The sequence below is a fragment of the Hesperophylax consimilis genome, chromosome 28, assembly GCF_061612785.1.
Source record: "Hesperophylax consimilis isolate HC1 chromosome 28, BYU_Hcon_1.0, whole genome shotgun sequence".
NCBI classification, from domain to species: Eukaryota; Metazoa; Arthropoda; class Insecta; order Trichoptera; family Limnephilidae; genus Hesperophylax; species Hesperophylax consimilis.
The window spans coordinates 407,555-430,204 of NC_142863.1; the positions used below are offsets into that span (position 1 = coordinate 407,555).

Consider the following 22,650-nt stretch of genomic DNA (forward strand, 5'->3'; position numbering starts at 1 on the left):
TAAAATTTTAAACACATAAATTATAAACTAAACTTACACTTCTCAAATTATACCGAATCCATTAAATTTCATAATTTTAACTCCCTCCAAACACGACGTCTAATTTTTGATGAAATCTTATTATTTAAAATCCTAAATAATGGTCTGGACTCACCAGAACTTACAAATTTAATAAATTTTCATATTCCGTCTAGATAAACCCGACAATCTGATTTATTTTATCTACCCTCGTGTAGAACAAACATTCGAAAAAATTCCCCAATTCCTCGTATATGTGCACAATATAATAAAAAAATTTACAGCATTGACATTTTTGGTAATAACCTAAAGAAATATTGATATGAAGTAATGCGTACGATCGATTATTAATATGAGAGTATGGAATGTATCGGCAGCATCTCCTATCCTCTACCTATTTTCCCCCTCCTCTCCCCTTCCTTTAACACCAAATTAATTTTAAGAAACTAAAACTTCATTTCTAATGCACTTTAACATAAGAAACTTCTGTGGCTTGACTTCAGTTAACTTGTATATTTATATCTATCACTGCATATTATATAAAAGCTGTTTGTTTCTCACAAAAAAAAAAAAAACCCGGGTACCCCTGCTAAGTCACCAAACGTAGCGAACCACTTGGGGTGACCTGTGGCAGAGGTGTTGGTCATCCAATAAATGGTTCCCAGGGCAGCGGTACCCATTCCCGCCTACCAAATTAATGAGTGCCTCAAGAAATCTCTTCAGGAACTGGTAAACTGGAGTGCAGAGGAAGGCAAGGAATTGTCAGCAGGTCCCCTCTTCAAGAAAGTGGAGTCGCTATTTGCCCCGGATACGCAATATCAGATAGTGACCAAAAATGTCCTGCAGATGGTCTGTGGAAGGAGAGCAAATGCGATCCAGCATCGCAGGGACGCAATCCTTAACGAGATAAAGAGACACTACGTACGGGAGGCAGCCAAAAATATTCCTCCAGCAGCGGGTTATCTTTTTGAACCAATGAAGCTAGAATCCCAGATTCAGCGGATGGGAGGACTTGATAAATGCTTCCCACATTCGAGCTTCGACCCTCAGCCATCAACCAGCTCGCAGATGCCCAAGAAAGTGCCAGTGAGGAAGCCTTTTCGTGAGAGCAGGCCCTTTCGGGAAAGCAGGACGTTTCGGGACAACAAGCCCTTCCGAGACAACAAAGCCCCCCGCGGAGGGCGAACTAATCAAGATGCAAGAGGTGCGGACAAGAGGGGACCAGCCAAACCAAGAAGGAATTTTGGCGACAAGGATAGGCTATGACTATCAGGAGAAGGCGTTTCAGGGGGGGCAATTACAGCACTTTATAAGCAAATGGGAAGAATTAGAAGCACCACCAACACTGCTAACCATGTTCCGAGGGTTCAAGCTACCCTTTCGGCAGAAACCCCCTCTAAGTATATTGGTAGACACGGTAAGCTCAACTTATAAAACTCAAATCACAGAAGAAATTACACGACAAAATGAAAAAGGAAAAGATATTGGAATCAGCTTCAATATCGCCTTCTTTTCTGTCACGGATGTTTCTCATACCGAAGCAAGACGGGTCGTTTTGGCCAGTTTTCAACCTTCGTCGTTTGAACAATTTCTTAGCTATTAGCAAATTCAGACTTAAATATTAATAAGGTTGCAACATTTATTTAACCAGGGGACTGGATGGTTAAAATGGACCTTTCTCAAGCCTACTTTCATCTTCCAATTCATGAGAATCATCGCCGTTTTTTGAGACTGATTTTTAATGGAGAACTGCTTCAAATGACATGTTTGCCTTTTGGACTAGACTCAGCTCCAAAGGTTTTTGCTTCACTTACCGATTGGATAGCGCAAAAATTAAGAGTGAAAGGTCTCAGAATAATTGTATACTTAGGTGATTTTTTGATAGTACATCAAAATGAAAATATATTGAAAATGCATACATTCGAAAGTATTTCAATGTTACAAACTCTTGGGTGGATAATACAATTCAGTAAATCCACTCTGTGTACAGTTCAGAAAATTGAATATTTGGGAATTTCATGGAATTCAAGGGACGACTTAAAAGGCCTCCCGCAAACTTAAAATAGCGAAAATAACAAATTTACTGAAACAATACATTAATCTAGGAAGGTGGTCACTTGAGCAGGCCCAGAGCCTCTTGGGTACCCTCAATTTTGCTATTTTCGCCATTCATAGAGGCAGGCTTAACCTTCGCATGTTACAGTGTGCCAGTCGCAAGCTGCCTGCATTCAAACCGAGACGACTCCATCCCATTCCTCGAACAGCGATAGAGGAGCTGAGATGGTGGAGCAGGTCCCTGCAGACGTGGTCACCAATGCATCAAGCAGTGATTCGTCACACCCTCACGACCGACGCCTCGGACTGGGGATGGGGTGCGCAGCTAGACGACCTCAGATTGAGTGGAGCTCGGTCCCAAACACAGCAACTTCTCCACAGCAATGTCAAGGAAATGCTCGCCGTGCTGGCAGCACTTACTCCTCACGGGCCAGAGCTGTCAGACTCGAGTCTCCTGATTCAGTCAGACAACAAATCGGTGGTCGCGTACCTTCACAACGAAGGCGGCACACGATCCAAGACATTGCTCGAAGCGACTCGTCAAGTCCTTCAGATGATAGACACGTATCGCATTTCACTGTCTGCCCACTACCTACCAGGAAGGTTCAACGAGGTGGCAGATCAACTCTCCGAACCTCCGGTGTGGCATCTTTTACCAGCAGCAGGGGGAGACCAACTATAGACCTGTTTGCATCGGAGACAGCTCACGTTGTAGAAGATTATGTGTCCCTAAATGCATTCGACAAAGAGGCAAGTTTTGTCAACGCTTGGACTCGAGAGTGGGATTTTCCTCTAGCTTGGGTGTTTTCCCCTCCGTGCCTCATGCCGATAGTTCTCGCACACCTCAACCGGGCCAAGGGCCTATACCTGATTGTAGCCCCGAGATGGAAGAAAGTATTCTGGAGACCAGACTTGAAAAGTCGAGCGACGAGCCCTCCATAATGAACCTGACAGAAGTGCTGATAGACACCAGAACCTTGAAACCTCCTCCACAAGTAGAGGATTTTATTTTGGAGGTGTGGAAGTGCCGGGGTGGAGTCAGTCATTAACAGATTGGTCCGACAAACAGAAAGAATTTTTAAAGTCAGGTTGGAGAGAATACACACAAAACATATAAACCGGCATGACTCAGGTGGCAAAAGTGGGCATTAAATCACGGGGTAAACCCGAATGTCCCTACAGGAAGTAACCTGGCAAGATTTTTAACAGATCTTAGTTTAGAAGACAATTTCTCTCCCAGCACAATTCGACTCCATAAATTGGTAGTAACAACTTTCAGTAGCCCTGAAGAAGGAAACCTAAGCTCACACCCTCTAGTCAGACAAGTTCTCAAAGCAGCAGCATTAAGGCATCCTAAACTGTCTAAGTCTCCTATCTGGGATCCCAGCATGGTGTTGACCTGGTTAGAAGCTAATCCACCCAAAAAGTTGAATATCTTTGAAGTCTCAAGAAGGGCAGCGACTTTACTTTTGTTAGCTTCGGGACGAAGAGTGCATGACCTGACCTTGTTACAGTGTTCGCCAGACAAACTATCCATAAATGAGGAAGGGGTCTCGTTATGGCCAGTTTTCGGATCCAAAACAGACTCTGCTACATACCAACAGTCAGGTTGCAGGTTGAGAAACGGAAATCAGCCAAATATAGACCCAGCATACTGGATTAAGAAACTGATTGAAACCTCCAAAGAACGGAGGGAAACAAAGCAGAATTTAACAGAACTCTTCATCACTACATCGGAAACAGTTAAGGCAGCTTCAAGAACAGTCATCGCCCGTTGGGTCAAAACAATTCTAGAAGAAGCTAAGATCACAGCTGCCCCGGGAAGTGTACGGGCAGCAGTGGCGTCACTTAACTGGCTGGATAATTTTAGACTGGATGACATCCTGGCTCGAGGGAACTGGAGGAGCCGGGACACCTTTGCCAAATTCTACACAAGGGAAGTTAACACTTCCCTAGAGGTAAATAGGGCATTGTCTGTAGCCTCCCTATTCCACCCACTGTAACAAATGAGTAGGTATTCCAGTTTTTTGACGTATTATAATAGTATCACATCAGCGTTAGTGGTCACCAGTCGATAACAAACAGATCTCAATAAAGGTTTTAAATGACGGTTCAGGCTACATAATAAAATAGTTTTACCTACCAATAAAACTTATATTATGTACCTAACCTCATTTAAAACCTAGGCAATCACTGCCTGGTGAGAACTAATGAGGAAGAATGTCGTAGACAAAAGTCGCATGGGTGGCGCTTTACTTTTGTGTGGCATCTGGTGACCACTTGACCAACACAAGGTGCTGAAAAAGAGTTGGAAAGGGCCACGCAAAAGGGAATTTGAGAATGCTTCTCTCAATAAGGTTTTAAATGAGGTTAGGTACATAATATAAGTTTTATTGGTAGGTAAAACTATTTTATTTTCCTATCGTTTCCCTTGAGTAGAATTAAAATTTGATTGTTATTTAATTATAGAATTTTGGGGTATTATGCCGTGTTGCATCCCCAACGTTTCGGATAGAACCCCTTTCGTCTTACATAGACTTTACTGATTATAATCACTTCTAGTTTTTCTCTATTGATAAGGTAGGACACTACTCGGTAGGTAAATTACGATAAGAATTATTTCATGTCTTTGGTAAACGGAACAAGGCAGTTCTCTGACAAACTAGACGGGGGACCGAGTTTTAAGTTTCCGTATCCTTTAAGCTGGGTAAAAATTGTAAACTGTAGAGTCATAATGTAAATTGTTCCAGTGTAAATAAACATTAACGAATATTAAAAAAAAAACCTGAAAGCATAATAAAAACGTCACTAGTAAAAAGTAGTATGCCGATGGGTTAATATTGTCTTCAATGATAACATATATCTTACTTTTGCAAAGTGGAGGCGGATTGTTCCACTTTCCTCCATCGCAAGTGGCTTGTAGGTTCGTTGTTGAAGGGTCGTAATTAGTGTCGCAAGAGTAGGTGAGGAAAGTGTACTCATTCACGATGGTTCCAGGCAGCAAATCCTTGTCAGGGCCCGCCACTTTGAACTTGCCGTGAGCTGGGTAGCTTGGCAAGGCACAGTTAGAGCTGGGGAAGAATGAAATAACCATCATCATTCTCATCCTCATCCATCGATATATCAACTCTGTCTTACGAATTCGGCCCACCAGGGTAGTTTCATAAGCAAACTCCTCATCTGATTCTGTCGCCTCGTTTCGAAAGTATAATATGATACCAACAAAAGATTTAAAAAAACAACGCTTCTATCCATCGTTTGACTGCGAAATAAGGCACCAAGGTCCCCCAATTTATAGAATCCACAATTTAGGTTTCGGCGTCATATTTTAAATTAACACGCCCTGTCTAGACTTTGTTGGAAGATGCCCTCAAGTGATATATTCAAACCAATATCTTGATCACACATATTAATTTCCCACAATTTGACCCATTTTGTATCAACACTTCTGAGTTCTGAACAATCTATTGCCAAGGCCGTATCAACTAGTACAAAGTACAAAAGTCTCGCTGCCGTGAAAAGCGCAGGAATCAACTCGAGTGCTTCTTGGTTTATAGCCATACAAGTACTGAATCGCTAATCTCTTCTGCACAAAGTAAAACAATCAAACGCACTGGATCAACTCTTTATGTGGAATACCGCACAAGAGTCCCAACTGCTTCCAACCGTCTGGAGCCAGTGAGACTATGGCATCCACAATGAGGGGGGGGGGGTGTTGTGGTGCAAGAGGTAATTGGAAGTACAAATCGCGAGGCTGTGCAACAATATTTACATTATCTAAATGATGCATTGATAGTCCAGAATTGCTTCCATTGATAAGCTTTCGAATTTCACTGGATAATACTAGAAGTCGGGATTTATTTCAGTTCACAAATTCTGGGATAAGTATTCCTCATTGCCCGAAACACTAATGGAAGGAAATGATTATGATGAGTCAGTAGACTTCTTCAAATTATCACCAAATAAATACAAAAGATTGTCACAGACTGCAGTTCAGTTTTGTATGGTACCTTTTGTATATTTTTTACTATTCCTATGTAAAATCCCCTAAAAATGGGGTTAATAAATAAATATTTCGGGAAGCAGAAACGCGTTCAGAGAGGTGAACTTATAAAGCTCCCCTAACCTAAAAACACTGGAGCCGGCTTCTAACTAATATAAATAAATAATATTCTTACCCATCTAAAACAGCCTTTGTAGGACTGGACTTTGGAACTGTAAATAAAAACATATTTATGAAATCAACATAAACGGCGTTGGAAATGATTCGATTAACTATTGGAAGAATAAATTCTAAATTAATCGTACCAGCACGTACCGGAAGGATTTTGCCCAGCGATTTCGGGACATATTTGGTGTTAAAAATGAAGGTTTCATTTTGCTATCCGATAATATTTTATTAAATCATTAATAAAAAATATATATTTCCATCACACAACGCTACTTTTTTTAACCTAGCGGGTCACTTGATACGCAAAGCATCTCGTTTCAGCAGCACCGGACAGACGCGCGCTCTATCTCTTCCCATAATTTGATGCTGCAGTGTACAGTGGGAACGTGTGATATGAAATGCGGTTGGGATTCTTGTACGGTATTTTAAACATCATCGGACTGCAAAATGACATCTACATGTTTAACTTAGAATGTTCTCAAGAATCGCTGGTTTACATTGTTGTGGTGCGTGATGATATATATTAATGTTATTCACTTTTCAAAGCTTGCTATCATCCGTTGATTAAGTGAATTAAACTGAACAAATACTTGTACAAGACACTCGACTCACTCGGGATGCATTTGGGAACGGGTCCGTCCCACCGGCCGCGCTGGCAGCTCAACGGTACTAAACTTTCTCTACTGACGTGCCCTTCCTTGCACGAAGGATGAATCGCTTTCCCATCAACGATGTTCATTGGGCAGGTGGTTGGTATATTGTCGGAATCATAGCAACCGAAGTTCACAGTGTTGGATTGTTGAAGGCTGCAAGTGACTGGAAACAAAAATAATTTAAACTTTTGACATGAAGATTATAAATTAAATTAAAAACCACAGTAAATTAAACTCAATAAACTTTTTTAACCTAACGTAAGTTAAAAATAACAACAATATTGCATAAATTAAATTTGCATGAAATACAATATAAAGGACCCTTGTGATGAAATAGATTTTTCCCCCCAAAAGAAAATGTATTTAATGAAAGCTTAACCTCAATTACTTAGAAATCATTACACTAGAGACACCTAGCGAATATTATTGGACTAACTAGAGGAAACTGTAATTAGAAAAAGGGGCGTTTTAGTGGGATGTGTCTTTCCAGATTTATGATTAAAATTAACCAATCATAGATGGCTTTTGACAGGACAAAGGAGTAATCTACGTTGTTTATTACATGGGAACGCGAGCATCAACTTGAAGGATTAATGTACTATAACCTAAACACATTCACATGCAAGACTTCATTGGTCGAGAACTGGGGGTATAAGAAACGAGGAGAGATTGATAAAAAGTGACACAAAAGGATTGATTGTAATTTAGAATCGAATAAAGTATCATAGACTGTTATCTGGGAAGAACAAGAAACTTTTAATAAGTGAAATTTACGCGTAGAGTAGACTCAGGAGAACCTGGAAAAACTGTGTAGGGAGGTGAGAACAAAACAAAACAGTGATTTATTTAGAGTTTGGGATGATGTGGGGAAACTTTAACATTTGTACACAGTTGACATTTGTCACATGAGAACGGGTCGCTTCTACGATTCGTTCTTAAGTTCAACAGCTCGGCTGTGGAACGAACTGCCGGCCTCTGTGTTTCCTCCCTCCTACAACATGGGACTCTTCAATACCCATGTTCACTCCTTCCTCTCCACAAAAAGACCCTCCACACAGCATCCCCAAAGATGACATAGGCCCTGAGGGAAATTATTTTCTTCAGGGCCTCCTGTGTGGAGTTAATATAAAAAAAATAAAATAAAAACTACGCCTACAGATCAATAAAAAACACGCGCAATCGATATTCAAATTTGAGAAGTTCGCACTAGACAATTACCAGGCAGGGGACCAATGGTTCTGGATCGGTGAAAGTGAATACAATGGCCTGATTCATAAATACATATATTTATATTGAGATAAACAATACAAGACCCACGCTCGTTAGGCAGACGATTAAGTCGAAATTGAGCAATTAAAATAACACAGAATTTATGTGGCTGTTTATATAAAACCAAATACATTAAAATGGCAGGCAGACACATTAGCTAAAATTGATGACTGAGGTACAAAAATTTCATGATAATGGCTCCATATTAATAAAAAATTAATGACTATTTTTGAGAGAACAAGATGCAATACGGGTAACACCTTAATATTTAATTACTTCACAGTGGCAAACCGGTGAAAAGGAGCAAAAATAATGTTCATTTCAGGTCTAATGACATTAAGGTGGATAAAGATTTGAGATGTTTAGAAGTACTGACTTACGCTTAACCTAAGGTAGAATTTCAGCCGAGATCGGGGAAGGGAAATGTAGGCCGCCCCAATAAATAAAGATAAACACTAACAAACATGATTGGATTGAGGGAATCCAGTGCGAACATGAACTTGCCTGCTAATACAGGAACAATAGTGACTGAATTATGAAACGCAATCCCGAAAAGAACAAAAATTAGTGGGAAAATTCTTTAGAAAATAAAGAATGAGGTAAGAAACGTTGAATGTGAAGTGTGCATAGGGAAAATATTGTAATGGACTGATTATATTCCCAGAAAATAAACGAAATTAAGCACAGCTAGAAAAACACATTTACTTCTTTCAGAAAAATGGGACAACATACTATCAATAGCTAACCCAAATTCAGCATTAGAATTATTTTATAAAACTCTAGAAGCTTATATTTCGAAGAGTACAAATAAAATTGTCATCGCTAAGAGAAATTATAAAAAAATTAAGCCTTGGATCACTGTAGGACTAATAGTCTCTATTAAACAAAGAGATAAATTATACAAAGAGATGTTAAATTATCAAAAAGCCTGTCAAAAAAATAATACAAGAATTATGCCTTTCATGAAAATGAAATATTTAATGTATAGAAATTTACTAAATAGGTTAAAAAACGTGGAATATTATTAACGAAATCACGAACAAAAAAAAAAGTATCAACCGATGTCAATGAGATTATAATAAATGAAAATATTATAACTGACAAATCGGCCATTGCAGAAAACTTTAACAACTTTTTCACAAATGTAGTAGATCAAGTACTTGAATCTTCTAGTCAAATTGATAATACAATACCCGTAGACTCATATTTACACTTAGACTCAACTAACGATTCAATTATCTCCTTAGAATATTTTTCACCCATCACAACAGATGAAATTGATAAACACATTGACGGTCTAAAATCAACAAATTCTACAGGAATTGATGGTTTATCAGGTAACACACTAAAAAAAATAAAACATTACATTTTAACTCCATTGCTACATATTTTTAATATATCTTTGAAAGAGGGAAATTTTCCCGAACAATTAAAAACCTCTATCATAATACCAATCCACAAATCGGGAGAAACGCACATATTAGACAACTACAGACCCATTTCCTTGGTCTCAAACCTCTCAAAAATATTTGAAAAATGTATCAAAAATAGAATAATGAATTACCTAGAACAAAACAAAATTCTGTCCCAAAATCAATATGGCTTCAGAAAAAAACTAAGCACTGAAGATGCAATATTCGATCTGACTAAAAAATTATACACATCTGTTGATCAAAATAAAAAGAGTTTAGCTATATTTCTAGACTTAAGAAAAGCTTTTGATACGGTAAATCACAATCTACCTACTTATAAAAAAAATGAATCAAATAGGTTTAAAAAATGATTCACTAAAAATTCTTACTAGCTACCTCAAAGACAGAAAACAAAAAACAAAAATAGGGGATTTTTATAGTACTGAAACAGGAATAAAAAATGGAGTACCACAGGGAACTGTGCTTGGCCCAATTTTCTTTCTAATATACATAAACGATTTGTGTGATGTTATAATCCCTGGTAAAATTGTATCTTACGCTGATGATACAGTAATAATAGTGAATGGAAAATCCTGGCCTGAAACTTTTTTGAAGGCAACAAAATGTATTACATATGTCTCATCATGGCTAAAAAGTAATAGACTCTTCTTAAACTATAATAAAACATTTTACCTAACCTTTTCTAAAAATAGTAAAAATAAACCCCCCAATAACCTTAAAATTCGAATACATAACGTTAACTGTAATCAAGAAATATGCTCATCTTGCTTTGAACTCGGAAAAGTTGAAAAGATTAAATATTTAGGTATTGTTATTGATACAAAATTAAATTGGCAGTCACAAATTAATAATACCGGCTGTAAATTAAGATATCTTACATACACATTTTACAGACTAAAAGAAGTGCTCAATGTTGAAAAACTGAAAATTATTTATTTTTCTTTGGTGCAATCTTCACTCATATACGGAATAATAGGATGGGGCGGTGCGCTTCATACACATATCAAACCTTTACAAATAATTCAAAATTATATCATCAAAGTTATGTATAGTCGGAAAAGAACATTTTCAACAGATGAGTTATACAAAGAATCTAAAATATTCTGTCTCCGTAAACTATTTATTTTGCAAACTATGAAATACATCTTTAAAAACAAAAATAAATTCGAAATAAATGAAAACAGAACCAACATTAGAAATAATAATGTATTTTATACCCCCCAAACGAACACGAAACAAATGCAAACACACTGCAGTTTCATTGGACCTCGTACTTTCAATCTTTTACCGAAAAATATTCAAGTGATTACTACACTTCCTCAATATTTAAAAGAATTAAAATTATGGCTTTTCGATACAGCAGTTGAAACTTTTTTTATTTAATTTGTATCAATTTATGTTTCTCATAAAATATTCACCATATATTACACTAAACACTTCTAACTTCACTATACACTATTATAAACACTTTTTATACAAACCGCTTAGACAAAATGTAATCTTGTTTTTATTATAATTATTGTTTATTTCTAGGTACAATAAAATAATAATTTAAATATATTACCCACGCACAGGCTGCGCCTTAGTGGGTTCCCATAATTCATATTGATTTATATAATATTGAATGTAATTAATGTAAAAATTAGGAAAAATAAAGGAATTAAAAAAAAAAAAAAAAAAAAAACCTTACGACGAACTCTATGAAAATAATTAAAGGATACTGATCCAGCCCTGCAAATACAGAAAACAAAGGACAAGAAATTTAAGGCGTCACCGAGATATGACTATGTCGTCCGAATAAGTGACAAGATTTAGATATCCGAAATTAATGGGAGATATGTTCAAATTTACGAGTTGATTAATGATCTAATTGTCTGAACGATGAAATCGACTTAAGTCATTTTGGTATTGAAGACAGTATAAACACGGGTGCACAGCGGATTTCGGGAGAGTTTTGTCGAGAGTTTTGCGGAGCTTGGAAGTGCGAAAGGTGCGATTACGCGTGTGTGTACGTCTAATCAGGTAATTAATCAAGTCCCTGGACTTTGTATTGTGAAAAGTAAAAAGTGTTAAATTCAGTTTTTTTAAATCTATTTGAAAATCCCATCAGTGAAATTTTAAAAAGTCAGTTTTAATTTAATTAAACAGTGTTGATAAAATAGAGTTTAAATTCAGTGATTTTCAATAAAAGTTAAAAATTTAAATTCAATGGTAAAAGAAATCTCTTTAAAAAAATCCCATCAGTGTAATTTTAATAAGTCAGTTTTAAATGAATTAATCAGTCTTAATAAAATAGAGTCTAAACTCAGTGATTAAGAGTGTTAAGTGTTAAAGGTGCAAGTGAATGGTGAAGTATTTAAATTCTGAAATATTTATTTCATTCAAAGTGAAAAACATTTAAATTCAATTTAAGTGTTGTATCGGAAATCTAAAGTGAACGCGATTGCGAATTGATATTTAAAAATAGATTATGATTTAGTATCAATTTTGTTTAAAAATATTAGTAGTAAATACTTTCATCTTATTATTTTTTTGATAAATTAATGTTTTAAAGACAAGATTTTATTTATGCATAGCACAAAGGATAACAATTATTTTTATAAGCAATAATTGTTCGCCTGAAACACTCATCCACATTGAAAAAATCTCCTGATAAAAAATACATGACGCCAACGGGACTCGAACCCGTGTCCATTCGATTTCTCAGGTGAAAAAATGTAAAAAGCAGTAATTGTTGAATGAAACACTAGCATATATTGAATATTTTCTCGGGTAAGAAATAAGCCCCCATAGCTCAGTGGTCAGAGCTTTCGACCGGAAATCGAATAGACACGGGTTCGAGTCCCGTTGGCGTCATGTATTTTTTATCAGGAGATTTTTTCAATGTGGATGAGTGTTTCAGGCGAACAATTATTGCTTATAAAAATTACTTTCATCTTAGTTTAAAAGGAAAAACAATTTAGACAGTTCGAAAAGAAATAATAACAAATACTCATTCCTTTGTTCTAAAAGTAACAGTTCGAAAAAAAAATAACAATGATTGGATTTGAGTTAATTTAATCTCTTTGTGGTTTTATTGTTCAGTTAAAATAAGTGCGAAGAGAATTCGGGGAGTATTAAAAAAAAGTGAAAATTTAAAAAGTTAAAAGTACACGTAAATGTGCCTTATTGTCTGTCAGTTACGTTAGTGCAGTTATAATAATTTTACGGTGACAGGTGTGGAAGAATGACGAGTTTTTAAGAATAATTAGCAAGATTGTTTATCCCAAGGGATAGTGAAGTGTTAGTGAGCCCGAGTCCGGAATTTTTACCAGATGTGGACATCTCATCGGCGGTCGCAGCAACCTACCCGTGTCTCTCGTCACCCCGTACCGATACGTCAACCCCGGTGCCGCAAAAAAATGCAGTGTCAGTGAGCCCGAGTTTGGCATTTGATAATTTCTACCAGATGTGGAGACCTCATCGGCCGTCACATACCGATATTTCAACCCCCGCTGCCGCCACCATGCTCGCCGTTACCTTTACCGGCTCCGTTATAGACGTCTGTCGGCTATACGACCTGTCCGTGGTTCGGTCACTGATTCGCTCACGACCATCGCCCCTACAAGATGACCCATACAAGACAATCATCTGGCAATTTCTACACCCCCGCTGCACCGCCCCCGTGCCCCTACGCCCTAGGAAGGACGAAATCGAAATGAAGCCGCGTCTTTTGTCTTCTGCCAATATGAACTATTACAAACAATTATGCAGTGATTAGTGTATTGTTATAGTGATTATAATACTTTTTGTTTTAGAATTAAGTTTTTTCATTTGGACATCTGGAATAGTTTTGATGGCGTTAGGATTAAGTTAAATATTATACTAATTTGTATGTTAGTGATTTATACCTAAGTATCAGTATGTTAGACTAGATAAGCAGCTCGTAGAAGGGAATGGCCGACACAGGTGTCGATGAGGCTCGCTATCCATCACATCGCCAACCCTTCGGTGGCGCAAAGAGGAGGAAGGAACTCGAACAATGTCGAATTGCTACGTGGAATATTAGAGGAGGTATGGAAAGAAAGATGAATGAATTGTGTGACACGATGGTTAGCAAATATTTGGACATACTTTGTGTAACAGAGAGTATGAAAAAAGGGAGCGGTACAATGCAGCATAATGATAGGCTCGTCATTTGGTCTGGGAGACCAGATACAGAGAGGGCGTGTCAGGGTGTTGCAGCGCTACTGTCTCCCAGAATGATTGAATGTATGTTGCAGTATGAATGTGTAAGTCCGAGAATAATGTGGATTAGGTTCAAAATCGGTTTGACAAGGGTGTTTCTTGTTGTTTGTTATACCCCTGTCAATTCTGAGAGTGACGAAGAGAAAGATGATTTTTGGACTGATGTGAATGATGTGATGAGACTGAAAAATATTAATGAAAGGATTATAATGGCAGGCGATTTGAATGGGTGGGTAGGAATTAGACGTGACGGATTTGAATCGGCCTTAGGTATGTTTGGGGATAAAAGAACGAATGACAACGGGAACAGAATACTTGAAGTATGTTTAGAGTGGAACCTGTTTGTGTCCAATACTTTTTTCGATCATAAAGGTATCCACCAATATACGTGGGAAAGAGGAAATGAGAGGTCAATTATCGATTTTGTAGTAATTGACTCTAGGTTGAGAGCCGTTACCGAGGACACGAGAGTTTTCAGAGGGGCAGAGGTTGAAACTGACCACTTTCTGGTGGTGTCGAGAGTAAACCTCTTTCGCGGTTGGCGCTCTAAAGTGAAAACGGTACTAACTCCAACAAGAATCAAAATAGAAAAACTACAAAACGATAATGAGAAAAGTAAGTATGTGAATTGTGCAGAGATGAGATTGAATGAGAAAAAAATGGATGGTCTAAGCATAGACGAAACATGGAACCACATAAAAGTGAGTCTTTGTGAATCTGCTAGAGAGGTGTGTGGAATAAGTACGCAAGGTAGAAAGAAAGGTGATGCATGGTGGGATGATGATATTAAAGCACTGGTCTCAGAGAAGAAGAAAGCATGGTTATGTCTGATTGCGGCTGGCAGTGCTTCCAGCAAAGAGAAGGATCGAGCGAAAGAATAGTATATAAGGAATGTAAGAAAAAAGCAAGAGTTGGAGTGAAAGAACGAAAGAAACGCCTGGAAGAGGAAGAAGGAATGAAAATGACAAACCATTTCCAAGAAAACATTAAGTTGTTTTGGAAGGAAGTCAAAAGGTCCCGGTGTGGCCCTGAAACCGGAAGCATGAAAGTAATAAAATCGAAAGATGGAAAAATGTTGACGAATGAGGAAAAAATAAAAGAGAGATGGATGAAGTATTTCGAGGAAGTCTTTGAAAGCGAAGTGAGTGACAGTGATTCTAGCGGCGAATCAGATATGAATGATGATTTTTTTATTTTATTTATTTATGTCTATTCTTGAATACACGTTTTACAAATTATTACAGTGGTATATATTGCAGTACAGAGAAAAAAAAGTACAGAAAAAAGGTATAAAAAATGAAGAAAAAAGGTATAAAAAATGAAGAACATAGGTTGATTTAGGTAAAACTGTGTGTGTGTGTGATATTATATGTAACGTGAGCACCTCACTAGGAGAACCTGTGCTGAGGTGTTAACGTGTTTGTGGTTAAGGGTGACAGGTATTTATGTGTTATGGTAGAAAGTTATTATTATTTTATTTTTTTTTCACAGACATATATTGAAACATGAAAACACACTTTTATATGTGAGTGTATGAATTTGTGGATAATTCTTGATGAACGTGTATAATATTTAATTTTACTTGTTATATTTTGGTTATGTGTGGTTTGGAATTATAATCTTTTGAATAAAGTGAATATCTTGATTTTTTATCCAGGCTATGATATGTTTTTTGAGAAAGTTTGTAGATGTGTTTGTAGTCAATAATTGTTTCAAAGTAATGGGCATACTGTTAAAAAGTTTGGTTGCGTAGTATTGAAAGTGTCTTTGACCGTGTGTGGTGTGTGTTATTGGAATGTTCAGTGTTTTATTTGTTGAAGACCTGGTTTTTATTATGGCTTTTGCTTGATTTGTAATATGAAGATTATTATGGATGAGGTGTAGGAGAGCAGTTTTGGCGTAAAGTTGTCTTATTGACATGACGTCTAGTGTTTTGAAGATTTTGGTTGAGTCTGTGTAGAATGGTACTTGCAGTATGAGTTTTATTATTGCCTTTTGAACTTTTTGAATTGGGTCAATTGTTGTGTTTGTAGCGCTTCCCCAAGCTAATATTCCATAAGTGGCAATGGATTGACACAGTGCAAAATATATTGATCTGAGTATTGTTAGTGGGAAAATGTTTTTAATGGATTTTATTAGGTGTAAGACTCGTTTTAGTTTATTGGTAATAAAAGTAATGTGGTCAGTCCATTGTAAATATGCATCAATAATAACTCCTAGGTACTTTATTTGTTTAACCCTTTCAATGTGTTCGCATTGGCAATTGGGTGATGTTTGTTTACATTCATGCAAAAACAAGTCCAAGTTAGACGGAGGTTGACCTCTTTGTGTAATACTGTGTGTGATATATTTTGTTTTGACTGTGTTAACGGTAAGAGTATTTCTGTTTAGCCATTTTATGACAATAGACAAACTTTTTTCAGCTGTTATGAATAAATCTTTCCATGTGGCTGCTTGACACAGAAGAACTGTATCATCTGCGAAGGTCACGAGTTTACCATCAATTTCAATGTCACATAATTCGTTTATGTATATGAGGAATATTAATGGACCAAGGACACTCCCCTGTGGGACTCCGTATGTGATTAAGAGTGGTTCACTTGTCTTGTTATCAATTTTAACTTGTTGTGTTCTGTCAGACATGAAACTTTTCATTAATTCAAATTCTACTCCATTTATGCCAATGTTTTTTAGCTTCTTGAAAAGTTTTTTGTGCGAAATTGTATCGAAGGCTTTAGATAAGTCTAAATAGATTGAAATAACTTTTTTTTTTGCATCTAAATTATGTGTAATAAACTCGGTTACAGTGGCAATTGCGTTTTCTGTGTTCCTATTTTTTCTAAAGCCATGTTGGTTAACTGAGAGTATTTGCATGTTTTCCAGATATTGTTGCAGCTGTTCTTTTATTGCTTTTTCAAGAATTTTTGACAATGTGTTTAATAGTGTAATGGGTCGAAAGTTGTTTACATTATTTTTAGGTCCTGATTTATGAATAGGAATAACCAAACCTTTTTTTAGGATGCTCGGAAAAATTCCTTCTTTCAGGCTAAGATTAATAACGTATGTTAGTGGAGTAAGTAGTTGTTGGCTTAGTGTAATTATTGTTTTAGAGTCTATTCCGTCGGGACCTGATGTTGTATTATTCTTTAGGGAATGTATTAATTTGTTGGTGTCTTCCAGAGTTACTCTATGTAATTTGAATAGACTGTCACTATTTTTGTGTGTGCACTGAGTCGGAATTTTTTGAGTTTCTTGATTATCGTTACTAGACGATTTTTGTTTTATATTTTCGGCTAGGCTAGCTCCAATATTTGTGTAATGTCTGTTTATGTAGTTCAGGATAAGTGTAGGATTTTTGTGGAAGTCGACTTCTTCGTCGTTGATAAGTATTTTTTTTATTTCATCATCTTTGTTTTTTTGTGTATTTGTACTTTCCCTCAGAATAGACCAAACGCTTTTCGGGTCAAAGTTAGCAGTTACCAGTTTGTTTCTGTAATATAATTCTTTGGCTTTTCGTATAATTAGAGAGCAAGTATTTCTGTACCTTTTATAGAAAGAGTTCAGAAAAGTATCATTTGGGTTGTGTTTGACTTGTTTGTGCAGTTTGTCCCGTTTTTTAATGCTATTTATTATGCTTTGGGTAATCCATTTTTTTAGTCTTATTTTGCGGTGCGTGAAGGATTTGAATGTTTTTGTGGTGTTTTGAGTGATGAGCGTTTGTAGGTATGTAATAAGGTAATTCCAGGCTTCTTCAGTGTTGTTAATTTTTTTAAGGTGTTCCCACGTTTGGTTTTCTAGGCAATGTTTTAGGTTCACGTAGTCAGTTTCAAATTTTGTGATGTTGTTTTGAGTTGTTGGGTTCAATGCCTGTGTGGTCAGTCCTATCATTGTTGTGTAGTGATCTGTGATTGTGGATTCGAAAACTACGCTACAGAATTTGTTTTTGGATTTGATCATTAAGTGATCTAAACATGATTCCGAGTCTCTGGTAACTCTGGTTGGAGTGTTGATGGCGCTTATTATGCCATGTTCCAGGAGCATCAGTTGGTATTCGATATTCTGGGGATGGCCTTGTGGGAGTATATTTATGTTTAGGTCACCAGTTACGATGATATTTTTGAAGTGGGTAATTTTTTTTATGTGAGAGTCGAGAGCTATTAGAAAGGGTGTAATGGTGTGTGATGAAGGTGATCTGTAAATAGCGAGTATGCACGTATCTGGGTGAGCGATTATTTGTAAACAGTTTGAGTTTTCTAGGGTGAATTCTGAGACAGAGGCGTTAAGATTATCTTTTATGTAAACAACAACTCCATCATTTTGGTTTTTGTATTTTGTTGTGAAATATGAGGAGTAGTTTTTTTTGTATTTTACAGTAAAAGAGGTTGGGATCCAGCATTCTGTTAATATAATAATATTGAAGTCTATTTTAAAGGAGGACAATAGTATGTCTAGTTCGTCGTAGTTTTTGTTTAGGGATCTTATGTTTTGATTTAATATAGTAAGGGTGCCTGGGGTGCTAAATAAAGAATCGCATAGTTTTGTATTATTGGTTGAATAATGTGAGTGAGTGCTAGTTGAGTGGATAGTATTTAGTAATTCTGCCATATTAAATGATTAGCAATACATTTAATTTACTTGGATTCAGGTGGATTAGTCGTCTAAGTTTGTTACCCCATTTTTTTTAGGTCATTTTCGTGTTTTATTTGGATGATTTTATCCCCAGTTGCTTTGCGGACAAGCAATTTATTTGATTTAAACCACACGTATTGGTAGTGGGTTTCTTTAGCCGTCTGCTTAGTTTTCCATAGAAGTTCCTTAAAGTACGGTGACAGCACCTCGCTGATGAAAATGGGAGAATTTGAGTATATGGTTTTGGCCGCGTTTTTTTTTGAGAGCATAGATTCCCTTATATTTTGACTATAGAGGGTGATGTGGAGTTTGTCCGGGGTGTTTTGTCTTCGATCTTGAGTCCTGGTCACCATGCGTATATCTTGTGGTTGTAAGGGCAGTCCCAGTGAGTTGGCTACTCGAAGTACTGCTTCCGAGGCTTGTTCTCCCGGCCGCAATTCCACGCCCGCCATTTCCAAGCTGTCGGAGAGCTTCACTTGCTCTAGATCTGCAAGACGGCTTTCCAAGGATGAGATTCTTGTATTTTTTTTTTCATTCTCTTCTTTTAAGAATTTTATACCTTTGAGGCCCTCCTCCAAATCTTTAAAGCGTGTGATCAGGTCATCATACTGGTTGCAAATAAAATTACTGCTTTTCTTAAGATCGCTGATTTCTTCCTCAAACATTTTTTTTATTTCACTTATTTTCTTGTCGAAATGTTTAGTGAGGCGATCAAATAATACATCGGCTTCTGAACCTAATGTTGATGCCGACGGAGCAGGTGAGCTCGGCCGGCTTTTACATTTTGGGCATTTCCATGTTTGTTTATTTTTAGATGCCATTCTTTTAAAGTTGGTATCGGAGATATTTAGGCAGTTATTATGAAAGGCAATATTGCAGATGGCGCACGTAAGTGCATGGTCATTTTTGGAAATGATGTTCAAGCATGCTTCACAGTTCATTGTAGTTCGATTTTTTTTCGAGTTTATTCCGTTCTCTTTCTTGTTAATGATTTCAGTTTACAAGGAAAAAGAAATAAAAATAAAAATCTTTGGCGGCAGTTGGGATCGTTCCGGGGTCCTTCAGATGTCTGTGCGAGTGCAATATATGCCGCTAGCTATCCGAACGCTCTTACCGCTAGACCACGGACCGGTTACGGCTACTCGACAAATAAGAGTAATATTAACTGGCTCACTCTTGTATATTATTATTTGGTGAATCGGATGATGATAATTTTTTTGTTTTGGGCAACAACACTTCTGTCACAACACAATGTATTAAAACACTTAGAATGAGAATAAAACCGAATGATTATAATTCACTAAAGTAGAAAATTCACTTTACTGATTTTTAGGAACACGTTTAACGATGAATTGCATGGATAATTGAGTTTTGTAAGGTTTAATTAAGGTGATTTCTGAAGAGCGAAATTTGACGTGCGGTCTGTTTGTGATCCGATTACTTTCATATGATGGACTGAATGTTACCGAAATTAGCATGGATGAGATAGAAAGATCAATTAAGTGTATGAAGAATGGTAAGGCTGTCGGTTTCGACAATATTGCTGCTGAATATTTTAAAGGAGGTAGCCGTATAATTCTCACATGGTTGTGCAATCTTTTTAACCAATGTTTAAAGGAAGGTTACACGCCTTTAGATTGGAGAAGGGCTGTGATCATGCCATTATACAAAGGTAAAGGTAGCAGAAGTCGGGGACGCCCGAGGAAGACATGGCACGATCAAGTGAATCAGATACTTGAGTCGGGCCATGTCAAGAGTCAGAATAATAGAAGAGTATGTATGAGACGATTTATGAATGTGAATGAGGCAAGGAGTGTGTGCCAAGACCGAGTTGTTTGGCGGTCCGTCCTCTCTGCCTACCCCTGCGGGGAAACGGCGTGATGGTTAGTTAGTTAGTTAACATTTTCTAAAAAGTTATGAATTAATTTGGTTCTAAATGTATCAAAATTTAAAACGAAAATATCAGTGACATCTTCTATTAATTCATTGCTAAGTGTGTGAATCCTTTTCGTGGCAAAATTCAACACAAAGTTGTTGTAAAATAAAATGATCCATCTAGAATGATAACGCCGAGGTCGTTGAGTTCAGATACTCTTTTAAGATTGATATTATTAAGGAGGTGTTTGGTAGAAACTGATCGTTTGGCATTTGTCTATATTTAAGTTTAATTGGTTAATAAAGTTTATTTAAGTTAATTTTCAGTTTCGTTTGATCAGAAGATCATTTGATCAGAAATCAGCCAAATATAGACCCAGCATACTGGATTAAGAAACTGATTGAAACCTCCAAAGAACGGAGGGAAACAAAGCAGAATTTAACAGAACTCTTCATCACTACATCGGAAACAGTTAAGGCAGCTTCAAGAACAGTCATCGCCCGTTGGGTCAAAACAATTCTAGAAGAAGCTAAGATCACAGCTGCCCCGGGAAGTGTACGGGCAGCAGTGGCGTCACTTAACTGGCTGGATAATTTTAGACTGGATGACATCCTGGCTCGAGGGAACTGGAGGAGCCGGGACACCTTTGCCAAATTCTACACAAGGGAAGTTAACACTTCCCTAGAGGTAAATAGGGCATTGTCTGTAGCCTCCCTATTCCACCCACTGTAACAAATGAGTAGGTATTCCAGTTTTTTGACGTATTATAATAGTATCACATCAGCGTTAGTGGTCACCAGTCGATAACAAACAGATCTCAATAAAGGTTTTAAATGACGGTTCAGGCTACATAATAAAATAGTTTTACCTACCAATAAAACTTATATTATGTACCTAACCTCATTTAAAACCTAGGCAATCACTGCCTGGTGAGAACTAATGAGGAAGAATGTCGTAGACAAAAGTCGCATGGGTGGCGCTTTACTTTTGTGTGGCATCTGGTGACCACTTGACCAACACAAGGTGCTGAAAAAGAGTTGGAAAGGGCCACGCAAAAGGGAATTTGAGAATGCTTCTCTCAATAAAGGTTTTAAATGAGGTTAGGTACATAATATAAGTTTTATTGGTAGGTAAAACTATTTTATTTTCCTATCGTTTCCCTTGAGTAGAATTAAAATTTGATTGTTATTTAATTATAGAATTTTGGGGTATTATGCCGTGTTGCATCCCCAACGTTTCGGATAGAACCCCTTTCGTCTTACATAGACTTTACTGATTATAATCACTTCTAGTTTTTCTCTATTGATAAGGTAGGACACTACTCGGTAGGTAAATTACGATAAGAATTATTTCATGTCTTTGGTAAACGGAACAAGGCAGTTCTCTGACAAACTAGACGGGGGACCGAGTTTTAAGTTTCCGTATCCTTTAAGCTGGGTAAAAATTGTAAACTGTAGAGTCATAATGTAAATTGTTCCAGTGTAAATAAACATTAACGAATATTAAAAAAAAAACCTGAAAGCATAATAAAAACGTCACTAGTAAAAAGTAGTATGCCGATGGGTTAATATTGTCTTCAATGATAACATATATCTTACTTTTGCAAAGTGGAGGCGGATTGTTCCACTTTCCTCCATCGCAAGTGGCTTGTAGGTTCGTTGTTGAAGGGTCGTAATTAGTGTCGCAAGAGTAGGTGAGGAAAGTGTACTCATTCACGATGGTTCCAGGCAGCAAATCCTTGTCAGGGCCCGCCACTTTGAACTTGCCGTGAGCTGGGTAGCTTGGCAAGGCACAGTTAGAGCTGGGGAAGAATGAAATAACCATCATCATTCTCATCCTCATCCATCGATATATCAACTCTGTCTTACGAATTCGGCCCACCAGGGTAGTTTCATAAGCAAACTCCTCATCTGATTCTGTCGCCTCGTTTCGAAAGTATAATATGATACCAACAAAAGATTTAAAAAAACAACGCTTCTATCCATCGTTTGACTGCGAAATAAGGCACCAAGGTCCCCCAATTTATAGAATCCACAATTTAGGTTTCGGCGTCATATTTTAAATTAACACGCCCTGTCTAGACTTTGTTGGAAGATGCCCTCAAGTGATATATTCAAACCAATATCTTGATCACACATATTAATTTCCCACAATTTGACCCATTTTGTATCAACACTTCTGAGTTCTGAACAATCTATTGCCAAGGCCGTATCAACTAGTACAAAGTACAAAAGTCTCGCTGCCGTGAAAAGCGCAGGAATCAACTCGAGTGCTTCTTGGTTTATAGCCATACAAGTACTGAATCGCTAATCTCTTCTG

General features: G+C 37.1%; 1 protein-coding gene across 1 annotated transcript in view; it reads right to left on the bottom strand.

The window, feature by feature from the left end:
* LOC149409986 (uncharacterized) overlaps positions 1–22,650 on the bottom strand; it is a 174,860-nt gene that overhangs the window by 102,927 nt on the left and 49,283 nt on the right. Inside the window, exons 12-15 of the mRNA XM_089648919.1 lie at positions 21,930–22,132; positions 6,857–7,060; positions 6,252–6,288; positions 4,942–5,144 (exon numbers count right to left, since the gene is read on the bottom strand). Of these exons, the coding sequence (XP_089505045.1) occupies positions 4,942–5,144; positions 6,252–6,288; positions 6,857–7,060; positions 21,930–22,132 (647 nt within the window). The remainder of the gene's footprint in view (positions 1–4,941; positions 5,145–6,251; positions 6,289–6,856; positions 7,061–21,929; positions 22,133–22,650) is intronic.